Source organism: Heptranchias perlo, chromosome 20 (genome assembly GCF_035084215.1).
Source record: "Heptranchias perlo isolate sHepPer1 chromosome 20, sHepPer1.hap1, whole genome shotgun sequence".
Lineage (NCBI taxonomy): Eukaryota > Metazoa > Chordata > Chondrichthyes > Hexanchiformes > Hexanchidae > Heptranchias > Heptranchias perlo.
Genome location: NC_090344.1, coordinates 12,995,106 through 13,018,335, shown reverse-complemented (window position 1 = coordinate 13,018,335; position 23,230 = coordinate 12,995,106). Strand labels below are relative to the sequence as shown.

The 23,230-nt window shown below is 41.1% G+C and overlaps 1 protein-coding gene and 1 pseudogene across 1 annotated transcript; one reads left to right on the top strand and one right to left on the bottom strand.

Annotated features, from left to right (window-relative positions):
• The window catches only part of LOC137335924 (zinc finger protein 271-like), a 144,673-nt pseudogene that overhangs the window by 23,591 nt on the left and 97,852 nt on the right, over positions 1-23,230 (bottom strand).
• Positions 10,817-16,280, top strand: LOC137335627 (probable G-protein coupled receptor 139). Its single transcript, XM_068000928.1, has 2 exons — positions 10,817-10,883; positions 15,370-16,280. Exons 1-2 carry the CDS (start codon positions 10,817-10,819, stop codon positions 16,278-16,280), a joined length of 978 nt encoding a protein of 325 aa, XP_067857029.1.

The window sequence follows — 23,230 nt, the reverse complement described above, 5'->3', positions numbered from 1 at the left end:
ATTTGGTCAGTAGTCTTCTATGCTATGGCATTTCAAGTGCTCATCCAAATGCTTCTTGAATGTTGTGAGGGTTCCTGCCTCCACAATCCTTTCAGGCAGTGAGTTCCAGACTCCAACCACCCTCTGGGTGAAAAAGTTCTTTCTCAAATCCCCTCTAAACCTCCCGCCTTTTACCTTGAATCTATGTCCCCTTGTTATAGAACCCTCAACGAAGGGAAAAAGCTCCTTAGTATCCATCCTATCTGTGCCCCTCATCGGTATGTCAGTATCCGTAATCCGTATGAGTGAACAACTTGGGAGTTTGGTAAGTGTGGGAGTTCGGTGAAGTGGGGGTAGGAGGTGCTCCTTTGCTTTGCCTTGCTTTTCCTAACTTTTTCCGCACTGCGGCGGCGGACCTGAGCAGCAGTAGACCGAGGCCTGAGAGCGGGGATAAAAGCAGCAGCAGACCTGTAACAAGAGAAAACTGCAGTATGAGGTCACAGGTGAGGTAGATAAGTGTGTGGTAGTGAATGTGGGCTAAGTTTTAAGTTAACATAGAGCATATAACTAAATTTTAAAAAAACTAAACATAATTCAATTAATTTAATAAATTAAACGAGGTAAGTAATATGATCAATACTAAACTAATTAACTAAATATATGAAATAATGGGAGAATAGGAGATGTGTTGCTGGTGTAATATGTGGGAGCTTGTGGACATTTTTGTCCAGGGCGACTACATCTGCAGTCAGCGTCTGCGGCTCGAGGAACTTCGGCTCCGAGTTGAGGAGCTGGAGTCCGAGCTGCAGACATTGCGAGGCATCAGGGAGGGAGAAAGTTACCTGGACACTTTGATCCAGGAGGCAGTCATGCCCCTTAGATTCAATACTTTAGAATTGACACGTGGTCTGGGACAGAAGGGTGTGACTGCGAGTGAGGCAGGGACGGGGATCCAGGAATTAAAAGAAAATAGTATCAGTAAAAAAAGTGCTGCACAAATTAATGGGACTGAAAGCCGATAAATACCAAGGACCTGATAATCTGCATCCCAGAGTACTAAAATAGGTAGCCATGGAATTAGTGGATGCATTAGTTGTCATCTTCCAAGTGCTACAGATTATGGAACAGTTATTGCAGATTGGAGTGTGGTAAATGTAATCCCACTATTTAAAAAAGGAGAGAGAGAGAAAACAAGGAACTACAGATCAGTTAGCTAACATCAATAGTAGGGAAAATGCTAGAGTCTATTATAAAGGTTGTGATAACAGGACACTTGGAAAATATCAACGGGATTAGACAAAGTCAACATGGATTTATGAAAGGGAAATCATGTTTGATAAACCTACTGGAATTTTTCGAGGGAGAACCAGTGGATGTGATTCATTTGGAATTTCAGAAGGCCTTTGATTGATAAAGTTCCACATAAGAGGTTAGTGTGCAAAATTAAAATACATGGGATTGTGGGATAATATACTGGCATGGATTGAAAATTGGTTAACAGACAGGAAACAGAGAGTAAGAATAAATTGATATTTTTCAGAGTGGCAGGCGGTGACAAGTGGGGTACCGCGGTGATCAGTGCTTGTGCCCCAGCTATTCAGAATATTTTTGAATGATTTGGATGAGGGAACCAAATGTAATATTTCCAAGTTTGCTAACGACAAAAAACTAGGTGGGATCGTGAGTTGTGAGGAGGATGCAAAGAGGCTTCAAGGCGACTTAGACAAGTTGAGTGAGTGGGCAAATACATGGCAGATGCAGTATAATGTGGATAAATATGAAGTTATCCACTTCGTAAGGAAAAACAGAAAGGCAGAGTATTATTTAAATGGTGATAGATTGGAAAATGTTGATGTACAAAGAGACCTGGGTGTCCTTGTACACCAGTCACTGAAAGCAAACATGCAGGTGCAGCAAGCAGTTAGGAAGGTAAATGGTATTTTGGCCTTCATTGCAAGAGGATTTGAGTACAGCAGCAAGGGTGTCTTATTGCAATTGTACAGGGCCTTGATGAGACCACACCTGGAGTATTGTGTGCAGTTTTGGTCTCCTTACCTAAGAAAGGATATACTTGCCATGGAGGGAGTGAAGCGAAAGTTCACCAGGCTAATTCCTGGGATGGTAGGACTGTCGTATGAGGAGAAATTGGGTCGACTCCATGTGTATTAACTCGAGTTTAGAAGAATGAGACGGGTTCTCATTGAAACATACACAATTCTGACAGGGCTAGACAGACTGGATGCAGGGAGGATGTTTCCCCTGGCTGAGATGGGGGCGGTGTCCAGAACGAAGGGTCACAGTCTCAGGTTACGGGGTAGGACATTTAGAACTGAGATGAGGTGACATTTCTTCACTCAGAGGGAGGTGAACCTGTGGAATTCTCTACCACAGAAGGCTATGCAGGCCAAGTCACTTAATATATTTAAGAAGGAGCTAGATAGATTTCTGGACACAAAAGGCATTAAGGTGTATGGGGAGAAAGCGGGAATATGGTATTGAGATACAGGTTCAGCCATGAACATATTGAATGGCGGAGCAGGCTCGACGGGCCGAATGGCCTGCACCTGCTCGTATTTTCCATGTTTCCATGTATTGGTGGTAGTCATAAGAACATAAGAACATATGAAATAGGAGCAGGAGTAGGCCAATTGGCCCCTCGAGCCTGCTCCGCCATTCAACAAGATCATGGCTGATCTGATCCTAATCTCAAATCTAAATTCATGTCCAATTTCTCAAAGTGGGTGGAAGCATTTCCAACCCATAATGTGACAGCACAGGTCACTACGAAATAACTAGTTCACCACATACCAGATGAGAACTCCCAAAGTCCATCGACTCAGAACAAGGTAGTCATTTTACGTGGAGGGCAATGCAAACTACTTTGCAGCTGCTAGGAATCAAAACACGATTCCATATTTCACATATTCTTACATCATGAGACAGTGGAAAGAATGAACTGAACATTAAAAACAATGCAAAAGAAGTCGATTGGATAATCCCGCAAAACATTGGACAAATTGCTGACTTTGGCATTAATGGCTATGAGATTCATTGAATCACGTACCACAAAGGTTTCACCCAATGAGTTAATGACAGGGAGGGTGATGAGAACCCCTGAACATTTGATGTATCAGGATATGTCTGAGCCTCAGTATCAGGCCTTGACTCAAGATTGGCATGTTGAACAATTATGTGACCAATCGCAAAAGACAATGGGTTTTGCAGCTGATAATATTGGACAATCTGTAAATATCAACATGATATATTTTGACTCCAAAATCAAAGCAGTGGAATTGGATGTGGGACAGAAAGTAATAGTAAAAACATGCAATAAAAAGGGACATTTGCGGCTCGTTTTTCTGGACGATATCCCATTGTGGATAAATCCAGTCCATCAGTGTCCAATGTAGTCCTGGGAAAGGGAAACGATTAATGTTCCCATGTCATTCAGATCAATTAGTACAAGGTTGATATACTTTGTGTGATTAGTCAGGTGAAGAAAACAACTCCTCAAGTTTGACCCATGGTGTGGGACGAGGACGTCATAGTATTACACCCACCTGCGGCAGGACAGAGAAATACTGGCCCATGGCAATTAAGGCCGACGCCGAGGCCAATGCCTCGCCCACCGTGGACGGATGATCCCTCCATTGTGTATTGTGTGGAGCCCGAATCAAATCAGACCAAATACAAGATGGTCACGATATGGAAAGAATTAGGAAAAAAAATATATTAACAAATGTCAAAGGAACAGGATTAGGCCATTCAGCCACTCGTGCGTGCTCCGCCATTTGATAAGATCATGGCTGATTTGTGATCTAACTCCATATCCCTTCATACGTTTGGTTCACAAAAAGCTATCAATCTCAGGTTTAAATTTAGCAATTGAGATAGGAGTTGTTTGCGGAAGAGAGTTCCAAACTTCTACCCCACTTTGTGTGCAGAAATGTTTTCAAATCTCACTCCTGGAAGTTCTGGCTCTAATATTTAGACTATGCTTCTACTCCTCGAATCCCGAACCAGCGGAAATAGTTTCTTTCTATCAACCCTATCTGTTCCCCTTAATATCTTATAAACTTCTATCAGTTCACCCCTTAACTTTCGAAACTCTAGAGAATACAACCCCAATTTGTGTAATCTCTCCTCGTAACTAAACCCTTGAAGTCCGGGTATCATTCTGGTAAACCTACGCTGCACTCCCTGCAAGGCCAATATGTCCTTCCGAAGGTGCAGTCCCCTGAACTGCTCACAGTACTTCAGGTGCGGTCTAACCAGGGTTTTGTATAGCTACAGCATAACTTCTGCCCCTTGTAATTTAGTCCTCTCGAAATAAAGGACAGCATTCCATTAGCCTTCTTGATTATTTTCTGCACCTGTTCATGACACTTCAATGATCGATGTACCTGAACCCCTACACCCCTTTGGACATCCACTGTTTTTAACTTTTTACCATTTAGAAAGTACCCTGTCCTATCCTTTTTTTGATCCAAAGTGGATGACCTCACATTTGCCTACGTTGAATTCCATTTGCCACAGTTTTGCCCATTCACCTAATCTATCAATATCGCTTGGCAATTTTATGTTTTCACCTACACTGCTTACAATGCCACCAATCTTTGTGTCATTGGCAAATTTAGATATGAGACTTTCTATACCTTCATCTAAGTCGTTAATAAATATTGTGAATAATTTAGGCCCCAAGCAGATCCCTGCGGGACTCCACTAGTCACATCCTGCCAATGTGAGTACCTATGCATTATCCCTACTCTCTGTCGCCTTTCGTTCAGCCAACTTGCTAACCAAGTCCGTACTTTCCCCTCAATTCAGGGAACTTATAAAATGCCTTCTAGAAGTCCATATCAATAACATCCATTGTCATTCCCCTGTCCACTACTTTAGTCACCTCTTCAAAAAATTCAATCAGGTTTGTCAGGCACGACCTACCTTTCACAAATCCATGCTGGCTCTCTCTCTCTGATTAACTGAACATTTTCGAGGTATTCAGTCACCCCTATCCTTAATTATAGACTCCATCATTTTCCCCACAACAGATGTTCGGCTAACTGGTCTACAATTCCCTGGTTTTCCTCTCTCTCCTTGCTTAAAAAGCGGTGAATGTTATCAATAGGTGGGTTGGTACCCACGTGGCTTATCAAACCCGAGGTCGGCATTGTAGAATCACCAATGATGTTATATTCAGACATGGTAATACTAACTGTCCTATCACTTATTCTTCTTTCTTTCTCACCACCACGGAAATTACTTATGTTGGGGAATATGCTCTCATGCCAATGCGACCACGCAATATACCAGAGACTCATATTAATCTCTCTCTACAGGAGGAGGCAATATAAGCTGTACTACCCTTTGGTCACCCTATTCCTCTGATATCATTTAGTCTTAAGTGTATACTGGCACCGTCACATGGCTCACTTCACCACTTGATTAAAATGAAGCAATCCAATGTGCTCATCGAACGAAATGTACCAACGCTAGTCGAACATGAATGGTTGGAAACAATGTATAATGTGTGGCAAAATCCTTGGATCAACATAATTAATATGGCTTTAAAATGTACACAACGTATACTAGTGTTTATTATGATAATTTACTGATGCATAATGCGACATTTAGTTAGAAAACATGGAAAGGAAACATTCTTTTTTGCGAATGTCACTGAAAAACTGTCTTAAACTGGAATCAATGATAAAAACCTAACAACGAAAGCCAGTGCTCATGGTTTGAATTGGGTTAGCCAGAAGGCCAGACAGACACACTTCAGGAGAGACCCCTTTGAATTGAACAATGTTACATTTGAAGGAAAGTTTTAACCGTGCCCCTTTTAAACATTATATTTTAAAAACTGTAATGTGGACAGAATTGGCTTAAACTGTGTTCTCGCAAATCCTGTTCTTTTCTCAATTTTGCTGATAACATTGGAGAGGATGTGTTTCAGTACCGAAGACATGGTGCTGTGCTTAAAGATAGATAGATATATACAGATTATTAGATAAATAAGCTGGATAGATAATATTGAGCTTAAAGGCTTGTTAGGCTTTTAAAGCACATTCTTTTCATCACAGCTGGGCTGATGCCAGAGAAGGAGGTTGCTCGAATACAAAAGGCAACATGTTGCTAAAAGAGCGTACATTAAAAGTTGTTTACAGGAAACCAATGGGCTATTCATTCTTTTTCTGGTATTCCATTCAAAGAACATCAGAGTGTAGGACCCGCGTAAGATATACCATAAATCAAATGGTATAAGTAACGGATTTGAAACTACTGAAGCAACTAGAATTGGAGACATCAAGACCATTAACCTAGTCTTTGTACTGACAAAAAAAGGCCACACATTTTGATCTATGCATGAAACGCCATAAAGAAAGATAATAAAGTGGCCTCTCACATTCCTTAACTACATCAGAGATACCTAATCCAAATAACAAATGGGGCGATTGAACAGAAAATGACTTTCCTCCCAATCCTATGCCTCCTTGGGTCAAAACAATATAAAAAGAAGACATTGCGGCAAAACCAATCTCTGTCTCTCTCTCTGTAGTCGACCGAGCAAGCTTGAAAGAAAGTTGAGTTGCAACAAGGATGTCCGAAACAAGGGCAAAGAACCTCAAGTGCCAAAAAGCTGATCACTTCAGACCTTGATGAGCAAAACCCTTGATTTAAGTAATTATCTATTACTTGATTTGCCTGAGGTTCTTATCAATTGTTAAATTCTTAAATAATACCATTGCAAGACACTAAGTGTATAACAGCTTTAGTACGATCATTTGTCTGGTTTGATGTTGCCTCATGCATGCTCGTATGAATTATAACATCATTAAATAATTACTTTTGAGTAAAGAAACGACTGTGATTGTTACTTCATTTTGCTTGACTATTGAACAGGTTCAAGAATCACTGCAGAAACAGATTTTCCTACAGGTGCTGTATTAGTTTGAGGTACTGTATTAGTTTGAGGTACTGTAATAGTTTGAGGTGCTGTATTAGTTTGAGGTACTGTAATAGTTTGAGGTGCTGTAATAGTTTGAGCTGCTGTATTAGTTTGACGTACTGTAATAGTTTGAGGTACTATCATAGTTTGAGCTGCTGCATTAGTTTGAGGTACTGTAATAGTTTGAGGTACTGTAATAGTTTGAGCAGCTGTATTAGTTTGAGGTACTGTATTAGTTTGAGCTGCTGTATTAGTTTGAGGTACTGTATTAGTTTGAGTTGCTGTATTAGTTTGAGGTACTGTAATAGTTTGACCTGCTGTATTAGTTTTAGGTGATGCATTAGTTTGAGGTACTGTAATAGTTTGAGGTACTGTAATAGTTTGAGCTGCTGTATTAGTTTGAGCTGCTGTAATAGTTTGAGGTACTGTAATAGTTTGAGCTGCTGTATTAGTTTGACGTACTGTAATAGTTTGAGGTACTATCATAGTTTGAGCTGCTGCATTAGTTTGAGGTACTGTAATAGTTTGAGGTACTGTGATAGTTTGAGCAGCTGTATTAGTTTGAGGTACTGTATTAGTTTGAGCTGCTGTATTAGTTTGAGGTACTGTATTAGTTTGAGTTGCTGTATTAGTTTGAGGTACTGTAATAGTTTGACCTGCTGTATTAGTTTTAGGTGATGCATTAGTTTGAGGTACTGTAATAGTTTGAGGTACTGTAATAGTTTGAGCTGCTGTATTAGTTTGAGCTGCTGTATTAGTTTGAGCTGCTGTATTAGTTTGAGCTGCTGTATTAGTTTGAGGTACTGTATTAGTTTGAGCTGCTGTATTAGTTTGAGGTACTGTATTAGTTTGAGCTGCTGTATTAGTTTGAGGTACTGTATTAGTTTGAGGTGCTGCATTAGTTTGAGGTACTATATTAATTTGAGCTGTTGTATTAGTTTGAGGTACTGCATTAGTTTGAGCTGCTGTATTAGTTTGAGGTACTGTATTAGTTTGAGCTGCTGTATTAGTTTGAGGTACTGTATTAGTTTGAGCTGCTGCATTAGTTTGAAGTACTGTATTAGTTTGAGCTGCTGTATTAGTTTAAGGTACTGTATTAGTTTGAGGTACCGTATTAGTTTGCGAATCTGCATCAGTTTGAGATTCTGTATTCGGTTGAGATGTTGTATTAGATTCAGGTCCTGTATTAGTTTGAGGGGCTGTATTAGTTTGAGGGGCTGTATTAGTTTAAGGATCTGTATTAGTTTAAGGTGCTGTATTCTTTTGAGTTGCTCGATTAATTAGAGATGCTGCATTAGTTTGAAGAGCTGTATTAGTTTGAGCTGCTGCATTAGTTTGAAGTGCTGTATTAATTTGAGCTGCTGTATTGGTTTGAGGTACTGTATTAGTTTGAGGTGCTGCATTTGTTTGAGGTACTATATTAATTTGAGGTGCTGCATTAGATTGAGGTACTGTATTAGTTTGAGGTGTTGTATTAGTTTGAGGTACTGTAATAGTTTGAGGTACTGTAATAGTTTGAGCTGCTTTGTTAGTTTGAGGTACTGTATTAGTTTGAGGTGTTGTATTAGTTTGAGGTACTGTAATAGTTTGAGTTACTGTAATAGTTTGAGCTGCTTTGTTAGTTTGAGGTAGTGTATTAGTTTGAGGTTCCGTATTAGTTTGCGAATCTGCAATAGTTTGAGATGCTGTATCAGTTTGAGATGTTGTATTACATTCAGTATTAGTTTGAGGTGTTTTATTAGACTGAGGTCTTGTATTAATTGAGGTGCTTTATTAGTTTGAGGTAAAGTAATAATTTGAGGTGCTGTATTAGTTTGAGCTGCTGTATTAGTTTGAGGTACTGTATTAGTTTGAGGTACCGTATTAGTTTGCGAATCTGCATTAGTTTGAGATTCTGTATTCGGTTGAGATATTGTATTAGTTTGAGGGGCTGTATTAGTTTGAGGGGCTGTATTAGTTTGAGGGGCTGTATTAGTTTAAGGTTCTGTATTAGTTTAAGGTGCTGTATTCTTTTGAGTTGCTCGATTAATTAGAGATGCTGTATTAGTTTGAAGAGCTGTATTAGTTTGAGGGGCTGCATTAGTTTGTGGGGCTGTATTTGTTTGAGCTGCTGTATTGGTTTGCGAATCTGCATTAGTTTGAGATTCTGTATTCGGTTGAGATGTTGTATTAGTTTGAGGGGCTGTATTAGTTTGAGGGGCTGTATTAGTTTGAGGGGCTGTATTAGTTTAATGTTCTGTATTAGTTTAAAGTGCTGTATTCTTTTGAGTTGCTCGATTAATTAGAGATGCTGTATTAGTTTGAAGAGCTGTATTAGTTTGAGGTGCTGCATTAGTTTGTGGTGCTGTATTAATTTGAGGGGCTGCATTAGTTTGTGGGGCTGTATTTGTTTGAGTGTTTGTATTAGTGTTACATGCTGTAATAGTTTGAGGTGTTATATTAGTTTGAGGTTCTATATTAATTTAAGGTGTTGTATTCTTTTGAGTTGCTCCATTAATTTGAGTTGCTCTATTAATTTGAGCTGTTGTATGGTTTGAATTGCTGCATTAGTTGGAGTGTTTGCATTAGTTTAATAGTTTACATTAGTTTGAGATGTTGTATAGTTTTGATGTGCCGTATTAGTTGGAGTGTTTGCATGAGTTCAATAGTTTAAATTAGTTTGAGATGCTGTATTGGTTTGACGTGCTGCATTAGTTGGAGTGTTTGCATTAGTTTAATAGTTTACATTAGTTTGAGATGTTGTATAGTTTTGATGTGCCGTATTAGTTGGAGTGTTTGCATTAGTTGAATTGTTTACATTAGTTTGGGGTGTTCTATTGGTTTAAGCGTTGTATTAGTTTGAGATTTTGTACTAGTGTTACAAGCTCTCATAGTTTGAGGTTCTGAATTAGTTTGAGATCCTGTGTCAGTTTCAGGTGCTGTATTAGTTTGAGGTGAGTTATTAATTTGAACATTTATATTAGTTTGAGATGCCTAATCAATTTGAATGTTTCTATTAGTTTTAGGTGCTGTATTCGTTCCAGGTGCAGAATCAGTTTAAGATGCTGTACTAGTTTCAGGTGTTGTATTAGTTTGAGGTACTGCATTAATTTAAGTTGCAGAATTAGACTGAGGTTTAATACAAGTTTGAGTTGCTGCATTAGTTTGAGATGTTCTTTTAGTTAACATGTTGTATTAGTTCGAGGTGTTTCCTTCGAATTGTTTTTATGCCGATGTGTGCAATTAGTTGCAATGCTCCCTCGCCACTTGCTTATTTTAATAAATACTTTATAATGATTTTTTAACATCTCTACTTTGTATAAGAAGAATGTAAGTAAATAACTCGCTAAATTGAACAGCCCAATTCTGTGCGAGAAAGTAACTATGTCCGTCAGACAGGCTCAAGTTCCCCACTTTAATTGGCAAAATAATGGCCATCGTTAAAGACTGGAGCCACATCCCAGAGTGCAATACAGCAACCCTGAGACGGAATCTGTAACTATTGTATTTTATTTACTGAATGAACACAGCAGAGTGAAGGACATCAGCAAAACAATATGTGATACATAAATGGGCCTGATCTTGTTTGAAGGAGCAACATCATCACATCAAGCTTCCAATTTTCATCCGTTGATTAATGTCATTCTAATTGTGCAGTCTTTGGAGTGTTACAATTCAGTCTGAGCGTTAAATATATTAAATATATTCCATCTCAATAGGGACTGAAATCAGATGTCGTAATCTGTTTGTTCGAAAAAATAAAACTAATTTTGAACGGTTATTGCAACCGCAATATCCCCGTGGAGATCCCATAGGGTATAAATTAAAGGCTCTGGGAATGTATTGCCACAGAATTTAATTCAGAGCGATTACCTGCAGCACGAAGGGACAGATCGCTACTCACAAAAAATGCTTGCGACATTTTTAATTATCAGAAAAATATACTACCTGATCCTGGCCGTCATTGGTGTACCTGGTAAGTGATTATAAACATTTATATTGTGTAAATCTGCGTGTGAGCTGGCCTCAGGTTTTAATCTATAACTGACAATGTTACATTCTGGTCGAGTGGTGACCGTTATACAGTCAGCGGATCAGTGGTACAATTTCAATAAATAAATGTCATAAATATTAACGATCCTATGTGGCCAAGTATTTCTGGGAGTGGCTGCCGGTGCAGAACAGTATTGATTGTGTGTCACTAAATGGATTGGAACTCCTGACCCCAATGAACCTGTATTACTGGGAGTATCTGTCACTGCAGAATTGTACCGAATTTGGGTCATTAAAACGAATGGAACATCTAACCCCAGTGGTCATCTATTACTGGCAGTATCTGTCAGTGTAGAATAACGATTTGGGTAAAAACAAGCAGAGTAAGTCAGGAAGGGAGAAAAAATTTAACAACAGTAATAGGGCATTAGTGACTAAGGTCACATCAGGGAAAAATAGGAAAAAAATTCAAAATTAAAGGCGTTGTATCTGAATGCACGAAGCATTCGTAACAATGTAGATGAATTAATTGCACTAATAGAGATAAATGGGTTTGATCTAGCAGCCATTACTGAGACGTGGTTGCAGGGTGACCAAGGTTGGTAACTAAATATTTCAGGTTACTTGACGTCTAGAAAAGATAGGCAAAATGGAAAAGGAGTCGGGGGTGAGGGGTGCTGGGGTTAGCCCTGATAATAAAGGATGAGATAAAGGCAGTAGTGGGAAAGGATCTTAGCTCAGAAAATCAGGATGTAGAATCAGTTTGGATGGAGCTAAGAAATAACAAGGGGCAGAAAACACTGGTGAGAGTAGTTTACAGGCCCCCTAACACTAGTTCTACTGTTGGACAGCGTAAAGATCAGGAAATTAGAGGAGCTTGTAACAAGGGTAATGCAATAATGATGGGGGGATTTTAATCTTCATGGAGAATGGGCAAATCAAATTAGCAAAAGTAGTTTGGAGGACGAGTTCATGGAATGCATTCGAGAAGGTTTTGTAGAACAATATGTCGAGGAACTAACATTGGAACTGGCTGTTTTAGATCTGGTATTGTGTAATGAGACAGGGTTAATTACTAATCTTATAATAAAGGATCCTCTGGGGATGAGGGATCATAATATGATAGAATTTCATTGGAGTTTGTGAATGATGTATGTAAGTCCGAAACTAGGGTCTTAATTTTAAACAACGACATTTATGCAGATATGAGGGAAAGGTTGGCTACGGTAGATTGGGAAATTAGATTAAAAATATGATGGTAGATAAGCAATGGCTAACAATTAAAGAAATAATTCATACTTCCCAGAGAATATACATACATTTGAGGAGTAAAAGTTCCACTGGAAAAGTGATCCAACCGAGCGAACTAGAGAAGTTAAGGATAGTATTAGATTAAAAGAAGAGGCTTACAATGTTGCTAAAAAGAGGACTAAGCCTGAGGATTGGGAGGGTTATCGAAATCAGCAAAGGTTGAACAAGAAATTGATAAAGAGGGAAAAAAATATATGAGGATAAACTAACAAGAAATATAAAAATGGATTGTAAGAATTTCTGCAAGTATGTAAAAAGGAAGAAATTAGCGAAAGTAAAGGTAGGTCCCTTAGAGGCAGAGACAGGAGAAATTATAATGGGGGAAAAGGAAATGGCAGAGACATTAAACAAAGATTTTATATCTATCTTGACAGCAGACGGCACAAAAAACATAACGGAAATAGTGGGGAACCAAGGGTCTAATGAGAGGGAGGAACATAAAGTAATTAAGATGAGTAAAGAAAAAGTATTAGAAAAAATAATTCGTCCAAAAGCCGACAAATTCCCTGGAACTGATGGCCTACATGTTAGGGTTTTAAAAGAGGTGGCTGCAGAGGTAGTGGAAGCATTAGTTTTGATCTTCCAGAATTCACTAAATTCTAGAATGATCCCCGTGGATTGGAAGGTACCAAATGTAACCGCACTATTCAAGAAAGGAAGGAGAGAGAAAACAGGGAACTACAGTCCAGTTAGCTTGACATCAGTAGTCGGGAAAATGCTCGAATCCATTATTAAGCACTTAGTAATAGGGCCTTAAAAATCATAATATGATTAGGCAGAGTCAATACAGTTTTATCAAAAGGAAATTGTAATTGATAGATCTATTCGTATTTTTGAGGGTGTATCTAGCAGGGCAGATAAGGGGAACCAGCGGATGTGGTTTATTTGGATTTTCGAAAGGCTTTCGATAAGGGGCCACACAAGAGGTTGTGACACAAGATTAGGGTTCATGTGATTGGAGGTACTATATTAGCATGAACTGAGGATTGATTAAAGGGCAGAAAACAAAGAGTAGGAATAAACGGATCATCCTAGGGTAGGCAGGTTGTAACTAGAGGGGTGCCGCAAGGATCAGCGCTTAGGCCTCAACTTTTCACAATCTTTATTAATGAGTTAGAAGGAGGGACCGATTGTAACGTATCCGAGTTTTCTCACAATACAAAGCTAGGTGGGAAAATAAGCTGTGATGAGAATGCAAAGAGTCTACAAAGGGAAATCGACAGGTTTAGTGAGTGGGCAAGAAGGTGGCCGAGGCAGTATAATTGCAGAAATGGGAGGTCATTCAATTTGGCAGGAAAGATAAAAAAAGGAATATTTTATTAAATGGTGAGAAGCTATTAAATGTTGGTGTTCAGAGAGATTTGGATGTCCTTGTACACGAAACACAGAAAGTTAACATGCAGGTACAGCAAGCAATTAGGAAGGCAAATGATATGTTGAGCTTTATTTCAAGGGGTTGACGGAGAAGAGTAAGGAAATGTACAGTGATTTGATGAGACCACACCTGGAGTACTGCGTATAGTTTTGGTCACCTTACCTTAGGAAGGATATACTTGCATTACTGTCTGGGCTCAGGTGTACACTGGAATATGTCAACACTCACATTCACATTTCTTGGGCCGAACAGAACACTGATATATCCCCACACAGACATAATTACTGTTTGGGCGCAGTAAAACACTGATATATCCCCATAGTGATACGTTTACTGTATGGGCTCAGTATAGCACTTAGATAGCCCAACATTCACATACTCACTGTCTGGGCTCAGTAGAACACTGAGATATCCCCACACTCACAACCTTACTGTCTGGGCCTAGGAAACTTTGAAAATCCCACATTCACATACTTACTCTAAATCAAAAACAAAATCCTGCTGATGCTGGAAATCTGAAATAGAAACAGATGCTGCCTGACTTGCTGAGCTTCTCCAGTATTTTCCGTTTTCTTCCCACATACATACTGTCTGGGCTCCGAAGAACACTGGGATATTCCCACACTCACATTCCTAGTGTCTGGGTTCAGGAGAACACTGAGAAATCCCAACATTCACAAATTGCTCTCTGTGCTCAGGAGAACACTGGGATATTCCCACACTCACATACTTACTATCTGTGCTCAGGAGAATACTGGGATATTCCCACACTCACATACTTACTATCTGTGCTCAGGAGAATACTGGGATATTCCCACACTCACATACTTACTATCTGTGATCAGGAGAATACTGGGATATTCCCACACTCACATACTTACTATCTGTGCTCAGGAGAATACTGGGATATTCCCACACTCACATATTTACTATCTGTGCTCAGGAGAATACTGGGATATTCCCACACTCACATACTTACTATCTGTGCTCAGGAGAATACTGGGATATTCCCACACTCACATACTTACTATCTGTGCTCAGGAGAATACTGGGATATTCCCACACTCACATACTTACTATCTGTGCTCAGGAGAATACTGGGATATTCCCACACTCACATATTTACTATCTGTGCTCAGGAGAATACTGGGATATTCCCACACTCACATATTTACTCTAAACTCTAAACTGATGATGCTGGAAATCTGAAATAAAAACACAAAATGCTGGATAAACTATGTTTGTTTCTCCACAGATTCTGCCTGACTTGATGAGCGTCTCCAACATTTTCTGTTTTTATCTCACATACTTACTGTATGGGCTCTGGGGAACACTGGGATATCCCCACACTCACAAACTTACTGTCTGGGCCCTGGAGAGCACTGTGATATCCGCACAATCACATACTTACTGTCTGGGCTCAGGAGAATACTGGGATATCCCCGCATTCGCACACTTACTATATGGGCTAATGTGAACACTGGGATATCTCTACACTCGCATAATTAATCTCTGGTTCAGGAGAACACTGGATTATCCCCACATTCACACACTTACTGTCTGGGTTAATGTGAACACTTGGATATTCCCACATTCACACACTTACTGTCTGGGTTAATGTGAACACTTGGATATTCCCACACTCGCATAACTGCTCTCTGGTTCAGGAGAACACCGAGATATCCCAACACTCATTGACTTACTGTCTGGGATCAGACACGGAGAATGGTTCGTTGACTTTGACCAGTAATTTCGAATCTCTTTTCCCTTCTCTTTCTTACAGTTAATTTAATGGCGATTGTGATCCTATCCCGGGGAAAGTGCGGTCTCTCCACCTGCACCACACACTACCTGGTGGCCATGGCAGCGGCGGATCTACTGGTCATTGTCTTTGAGGTCATACTGTGGCGGCTCAGTTATTATTATTTCCCAGGATCTTTCCTGGACATCACCCCTGTGTGCAGTGTTACCGCTGTCCTGCTTTACACAGCGATCGACTGTTCGGTCTGGTTCACCGTCACTTTCTCCTTTGATCGATTTGTGGCCATTTGTTGCCAGAAGCTGAAAACTAAATATTGCACCAAGAGAACGGCGGCTGTCGTTCTAGCAACAACCTGCATTCTGCTCTGTTTGAAAGACGTTCCATTCTACTTTATATACGAACCTGGTGCGATAGTCGACAATGTACCGTGGGATTGTTATACAAAACCAAGTTATTATACTGAGCCGGGATGGGTGGGATTTGATTTGTTTGGTGTGATTTTAAACCCATTGCTCCCAATGGCTTTAATTTTGTTGCTCAATGCTCTGACCGTCAGGCACATTTTAGTGACCAGTCGAGTCCGTAAGGGACTGAGGGGTCAGAGCAAGGGAGAGAATTGCAATGACCCAGAGATGGAGAGCAGAAAGAAGTCTGTCATTTTACTCTTTACCATATCCGGCAGTTTCATACTTCTTTGGCTGATATATGTTATAGATATCCTATATTATAACATTGCAGGAAGAAATTATTTCGATAACAAAGATTCTTCGTATATCTTTGGACAAGTTGGATCTATGCTGCAGCTTTTAAGTTCCTGCACAAACACATTTATTTATGGGGTGACTCAGTCCAGGTTCAGAGAACAGTTCAAAAGCACGGTGAAATATCCGATCACTTTAATTATTAATTTAATGAATAATAGTCACAACTGAGCCCAGCCCAGAGGTGATACCGTGTGTATCTCTTATGTATCGCCAGACTTCCGTCCCCTGTTTTGCAGCAGGAATCGCTCACGGACTGACAATACAACCAGGGTGGGGCAACCATTCTCTTTCGGGGACCTCACTGTTTTGATTGACAGGTCCACTATTTTGTTTAGGGAAACGCACTATTTTGATTGACAGGTCCACTATTTTGTTTAGGGAACCTCACTATTTTGATTGACAGGTCTGCTATTCTCTTTAAGGGACCTCACTATTTTGATTAACAGTTCCGCTATTTTGTTGTATTCCATCTGAGCTCTTGTATAAAGAGTCAGTTCCGCCATTTAGTTGAGCAATCCATTTGCAGCTTCCAGAGTAAGACCCTCTTCATAGGTAGACAGACAGAGCTGGGCTTTAATCTAGAGGATGTGGAATGTTGTTCAGGGATATGTTTCTGAAATATTTGAATCAAAACATCAGTTAAAAAAATCAATAATAAAAACACATGTCCCCAACTGAGAGAAGTCTTTGAATTTGAACCCAGAAGATGAAGAATTAGTGCACAGTAAATCTCCTTACTTATCAACTGATTATTGATAGTTCTGGTTTTCTAAAAGATTGGTGAAATTATTATTTCTTTTAACTAAAGGGCCGCTTGCTTCTCAGTTTTTTATCTCGTTGTTTCGTTTGCTGTTTCGGTAACTCTGATCTGTCCATTTCGCTTTCTATCTCTGCTTCTTGTTCTCTTGTTTCTTACTGCCGTTCACTCTTCTCTATTCTCACCGTCTCTCTTCTGGTATTTTCTCCTGTCTTCCCCTTCCATTCAGTTTGCTGATCTTTTTATAATTCTCTTGCTCTCAGTCTTACTCTTCTTCCTACATCAACGCCCGCTTGTCCTTTTTTCTCGTTCATTCTGTTTTACCTGCTCTCTTTTCCTTTTCACTCCATATATTTCCCTCGTTTTCTTGTATCCCTTGCCTTTTCTCTGAGTGTATCTCGATGTGCTTATGCATCGGTCTATCTATCACACTCCCTCTATGTTTCGGTGACCACTTCCTCCATCGCTTCTTTTCATTCTTCCTTCTCTCCCTTTGTTGCATTTCTTCTCACCTGTTTTCCTTCACGTCCATTCTTTTCGTCTTCAGCTAAGGAGGAAATCAGAAACAGAGATAGAGAGAGAGTAAATGTGAAAATAATAATGGAACGAGGCGAGTTGGACAAAACACATAAAGGAAGAGTAATCGAAAAGTGCGTGAGAGAGAGCTGGAACAGTGTCAGAAAGTGAAAGAGAAGTGAAAGGGAAATTGGAGAAAGAGTGCAAGCAAAAGGAAGAAAAAGAGGTTAAACACAGAATAGAAATGAAGGAGGAAGTAAGAAAGGAGGAAAGAATGAAAGAGAATGAAGTATCATGAAGCAAGGGATGGCGCTCAAGGTAGTGAATCAATTATAAAAAAAGAATGGGCTCAGCGTTGAGGAATTATGGGGGAGACAATGAAACGAAATCAGAGACAAAAAAGAGAAAGACAGAAAAAATAAAAAATGAGGAAAGAGAAAGGAGACTCCCTCAATCACTGCAATAAATTCAGGGTGTGGTCGATTGAAACTCAGACCGTCTGTCTGTTGCTGATAATTTCCACACGGGCTGGAAGCTTCACTCTGTAATACAGAACTGGGTACAGGGAACAGACATTAAACAAAGGATTAGGTACACGGAACAGATATCGAACACAGGACTCGGAACAGGGGCCAAATATTGAACACAGTACTCAGAACAGGGATCAGATATTGAACACGGGACTCGGTAGAGGGATCAGATATTGAACACAGGACTCAGAACAGGGGCCAGATATTGAACACAGGACTCAGAACAGGGGCCAGATATTGAACACAGGACTCAGAACAGGGGCCAGATATTGAACACAGGACTCGGAACAGGGGCCAGATATTGAACACAGGACTCAGAACAGGGGCCAGATATTGAACACAGGACTCGGTACAGGGATCAGATATTGAACACAGGACTCGGTATAGTGATCAGATATTGAACACAGGACTCGGTGCACGGATCAAATATTGAACACAGGGCTCGTTACAGGGATCAGATATTCAACACAGGAGTTGGTACAGGGATCAGACATTGAACACAGGGCTTGGTACCGGGGTCACATATTGAACACAGGACTCGGTACAGGGGACATGTATTGCACACAGGACTCGGTACAGGGATCATATAATGAACACATGACGCGGTACAGGGATCAGGTATTGCACAAAGGAGTTGGTACAGGGATCAGATATTGAACTCAGGACTAGGTACAGGGAACATGTAATGCACACAGGATTCTGTACAAGGATCAGATCTTGAACATAGGACTCATTATATGGATCAGATATTGAACACAGGGCTCGGTACACGGATCAGATATTGAACACAGCATTCGGTATATGGACAAAAGTGAACACAGGAGTAGGTGGAGGGATCAGATATTGAATACTGCACTCAGTGGAGGGAACAGGCATTGAAAACAGGACTCGGTACAAGGAAAATATATTGAACGGAGGACTTGGTCAAGGGATCTGATAGTGAACACAGGACTCAGTAGAGGGAGCAGACGTTGAGCACAGGACCCGGTACAAGGAAAGAAACATTGAACACATGTCTCGGTACAGGGATCAAATATTGAACAGGGTGCACGGTAGAGGGAAAGTGGAGTTGAGGTAAAAATCAGATCAGCCATGATCTCATTAAATGGCGGAGCAGGCTCGAGTGGCCGGATGGCCTACTCCTGCTCCTATCTCTTATGGTCTTATTGACTGTCCCACAGTGAGTGTCAATATTTACAGCATGTCTTAGAGCGATTGTCATTATTTACTGGATGATCCTGAGTGAGTGTTAGCATTTACAGGATGTTCCTGGTGAGTGTCGGTATTTGCAAGTTGCTTATGCTGAGTGTTTGTATTTACAGGGGGTTCCTGAGTGGGTGTCAGTAGTTACAGGATGTCCCTGGATGTGTGTCAGAATTTACAGGAAGTTCTTGAGTGAGTGTCCGATTCTGCAAGCCCACGAACTGTGAGTGTCAGTATTTACAGGATGTTCCTGGGTGAGTGTCAGTATTTACCGGATGTTCTAGAGTAGTGTCTGTATTTAGGGGATATTCCTGAGCGAATGTCGGTATTTAAAGGAAGAACCTAGGTTAAAGTTAGTATTTACAAGTTGCTCGTTGTGAGTGCCTGCATTTAAAGGTTATTTTCGATTCACTGTCAGTATTTACAGGATATTCGTGGATGGGTATCAGCATTTGCGGGATGTTCCTGAGTGACTGTCAATATTTACAGAATGTTAAATAAGAACATAAGAACATAAGAAATAGGAGCAGGAGTAGGCCAATCGGCCCCTCGAGCCTGCTCCGCCATTCAATAAGATCATGGCTGATCTGATCCTGACCTCAAATCTAAATTCATGTCCAATTTCCTGCCCGCTCCCCGGAACCCCTAATTCCCTTTACTTCTAGGAAACTGTCTATTTCGGTTTTAAATGTATTTAATGATGTAGCTTCCACAGCTTCCTGGGGCAGCAAATTCCACAGACCTTCTACCCTCTGAGTGAAGAAGTTTCTCCTCATCTCAGTTTTGAAAGAGCAGCCCCTTATTCTAAGATTATGCCCCCTAGTTCTATTTTCACCGATCCTTGGGAACATCCTTACTGCATCAACCCGATCAAGCCCCTTCACAATCTTATATGTTTCAATAAGATCGCCTCTCATTCCTCTGAACTCCAATGAGTAGAGTCCCAATCTACTCAACCTCTCCTCATATGTCCACCCCCTCATCCCCGGGATTAACCGAGTGAACCTTCTAAAGTTCCTGAGTGAGTGTCAGTATATACAGAATGTTCATGAGTGAGTGTCAGTATTTACATTTGTTATGGAGTGTGTGTCAGTATTTACACGATGCTCCTGTGAATGTGTATATTTTCAGGATGCTCCTGAGTAAATGTCATTAATTCCGGGATTTTCCTTTTTGACTGTGTGTATTTACACGATGTTCCTGTGTAAGTTTCAGCATTTTCTAATTTCAACGTAATTTAAAAGGGGTAACTCAGCTAAGGCAAGTCATGGCAGCAGACCTCGCACCCGTGATATGCTCCTCCTGCAAGATGTGGGAAGTCATGGACACTACCAGTGTCCCTGCCGACCATGTGTGCGGGAAGTGTGTCCACCTGCAGCTACTGACCGATCGTATCTCGGAGCTGGAGCTGAGGGTGGACTCACTGTGGAGCATCCGCGATGCAGAGAAACTCGTGGATAGCACGTTTAGCGAGTTGGCCACACCGCAGGTAAAGGGTATACAGGCAGGAAGTGAATGGGTGACCACCAGGAAGAGTAAGAGATGCAGGCAGGTAGTGCAGGGGTCCCCTGTGGCCATCCCCCTCTCAAACAGATATGCCACTTTGGATGCTGTTGGGGGGGATGACTTATCAGGGGAAGGCAGCAGCAGCCAACTTCCTGGCACCACGGGTAGCTCTGCTGCACAGGCTGGGAGGAAAAAGAGTGGCAGAGCTAGAGTGATAGGGGACTCAATTGTAAGGGGAATAGACAGGCGTTTCCGCGGCCGCAACCGAGACTCCAGGATGGTGTGTTGCCTCCCTGGTGCAAGGATCAAGGACGTCTCGGAGCGGCTACAGAACATTTTGGAGGGGGAGGGCGAACAGCCAGCTGTCGTGGTTCACATAGGCACCAACGATATAGGTAAAAAAAGGGGATGAGGTCCGAAAAGCAGAATATAGGGAGTTAGGAGGTAAATTAAAAAATAGGACCTCAAAGGTAGTAATCTCAGGATTGCTGCCAGTGCCACGTGCTAGTCAGAGTAGAAATAGGAGGATATTTCAAATGAATACGTGGCTAGAGGAATGGTGCAAGGGGGAGGGAGTCAAATTCCTGGGACACTGGAAACGGTTCTGGGGGAGGTGGGACCAGTACAAACCGGACGGTCTGCACCTGGGCAGGGCCGGGACCGCTGTCCTAGGAGGAGTGTTTGCTAGTGCTGTTGGGGAGGGTTTAAACTAAAGTGGCAGGGGGTTGGGAACCTGAGCAGGGAGAGAGAGGAAAGCGTAACAGGAAGGGACAGAAGGTATGGAGTAATAGGTAAAGTGTTAAAAAAGGAAAAAGCAGGAACTAAGCGTCACAAAACAGATTTGAAAGTTCTTTATCTGAATGCACGTAGCATTCGTAACAAAATGGACGAGTTAACGGCACAAATAACTACGTATGGGTATGATCTTGTGGCCATTACAGAAACATGGCTGCAGGGTGACAACGACTGGGAATTAAATATGCCAGGTTATTTAACAATCAGGAAGGACAGGCAGGAAGGAAGGGGAGGTGGGGTGGCTATGTTAATAAAGGAAGGAATCACTGTAATACAGAGAAATGATATTGGGACAAAGCATCAAGATAATGAAACAGTTTGGGTGGAGATAAGGAATAACAAGGGAAAAAAAACATTAGTGGGCGTAGTATATAGGCCTCCTAATAGTTGCAACTCTGCTGGAAGAAGTATTAATCAGGAAATAGTCGGGGCATGTAATAAGGGAACAGCTATAATTATGGGGGATTTCAATTATCATATTAACTGGACAAATCAAATTGGGCAGAGCAGCCTTGAGGACGAGTTCATTGAGTGCATCATAAGAACATAAGAACATAAGAAATTGGAGCAGGAGTAGGCCAATCGGCCCCTCGAGCCTGCTCCGCCATTCAATAAGATCATGGCTGATCTGATCCCAACCACAAATCTAAAGAACACAAGAAGTCGGAGCAGGACCCGGCCACATAGCCCCTGGGCCCTCTCCGCCACCCACAGGGCATTGACCGATCCGAACTCAGCTTCATGTCCAATTTCCTGCCCGCTCCCCATAACCCCTAATTCCCTTTACTTCTAGGAAACTGTCTATTTCTGTTTTAAATTTATCTAATGATGTAGCTTCCACAGCTTCCTGGGGCAGCAAATTCCACAGACCTACCACCCTCTGAGTGAAGAAGTTTCTCCTCATCTCAGTTTTGAAAGAGCAGCCCCTTATTCTAAGATTATGCCCCCTAGTTCTAGTTTCACCCATCTTTGGGAACATCCTTACCGCATCCACCCGATCAAGCCCCTTCACAATCTTATATGTTTCAATAAGATCGCCTCTCATTCTTCTGAACTCCAATGAGTAGAGTCCCAATCTACTCAACCTCTCCTCATATGTCCGCCCCCTCATCCCCGGGATTAACCGAGTGAACCTTCTTTGTGCTGCCTCGAGAGCAAGTATGTCTTTTCTTAAGTATGGAGACCAAAACTGTATGCAGTATTCCAGGTGCGGTCTCACCAATACCTTATATAACTGCAGCAATACCTCCTTGTTTTTATATTCTATCCCCCTAGCAATAAAAGCCAACATTCCGTTGGCTTTCTTGATCACCTGCTGCACCTGCATACCAACTTTTTGATTTTCTTGCACTAGGACCCCCAGATCCCTTTGTACTGCAGTACTTTCCAGTCTCTCGCCATTAAGAAAATAACTTGCTCTCTGATTTTTCCTGCCAAAGTGCATAACCTCACATTTTCCAATATTATATTGCATCTGCCAAATCTCCGCCCACTCACCCAGCCTGTCTATATCCCCTTGCAGGTTTTTTATGTCCTCCTCACTCTCTACTTTCCCTCCCATCTTTGTATCATCTGCAAATTTTGATATGTTGCACTCGGTCCCCTCCTCCAAATCATTGCTGCAACAATGGGACAGGACATTTAATTGAACTGTTTTGGGCTGTGCTTTCAGTTATTTATTTGTCTGTTATTCTTCCCTTATCGATTGGGTATCCGTTCCATCCCTTCAGTTTCTGGGTCCGGATATCCAATCTCGAAATCTTTCACCAGCTTCTGTCGTCATTTTGAGAGGTGACACTTTTATAAGACTT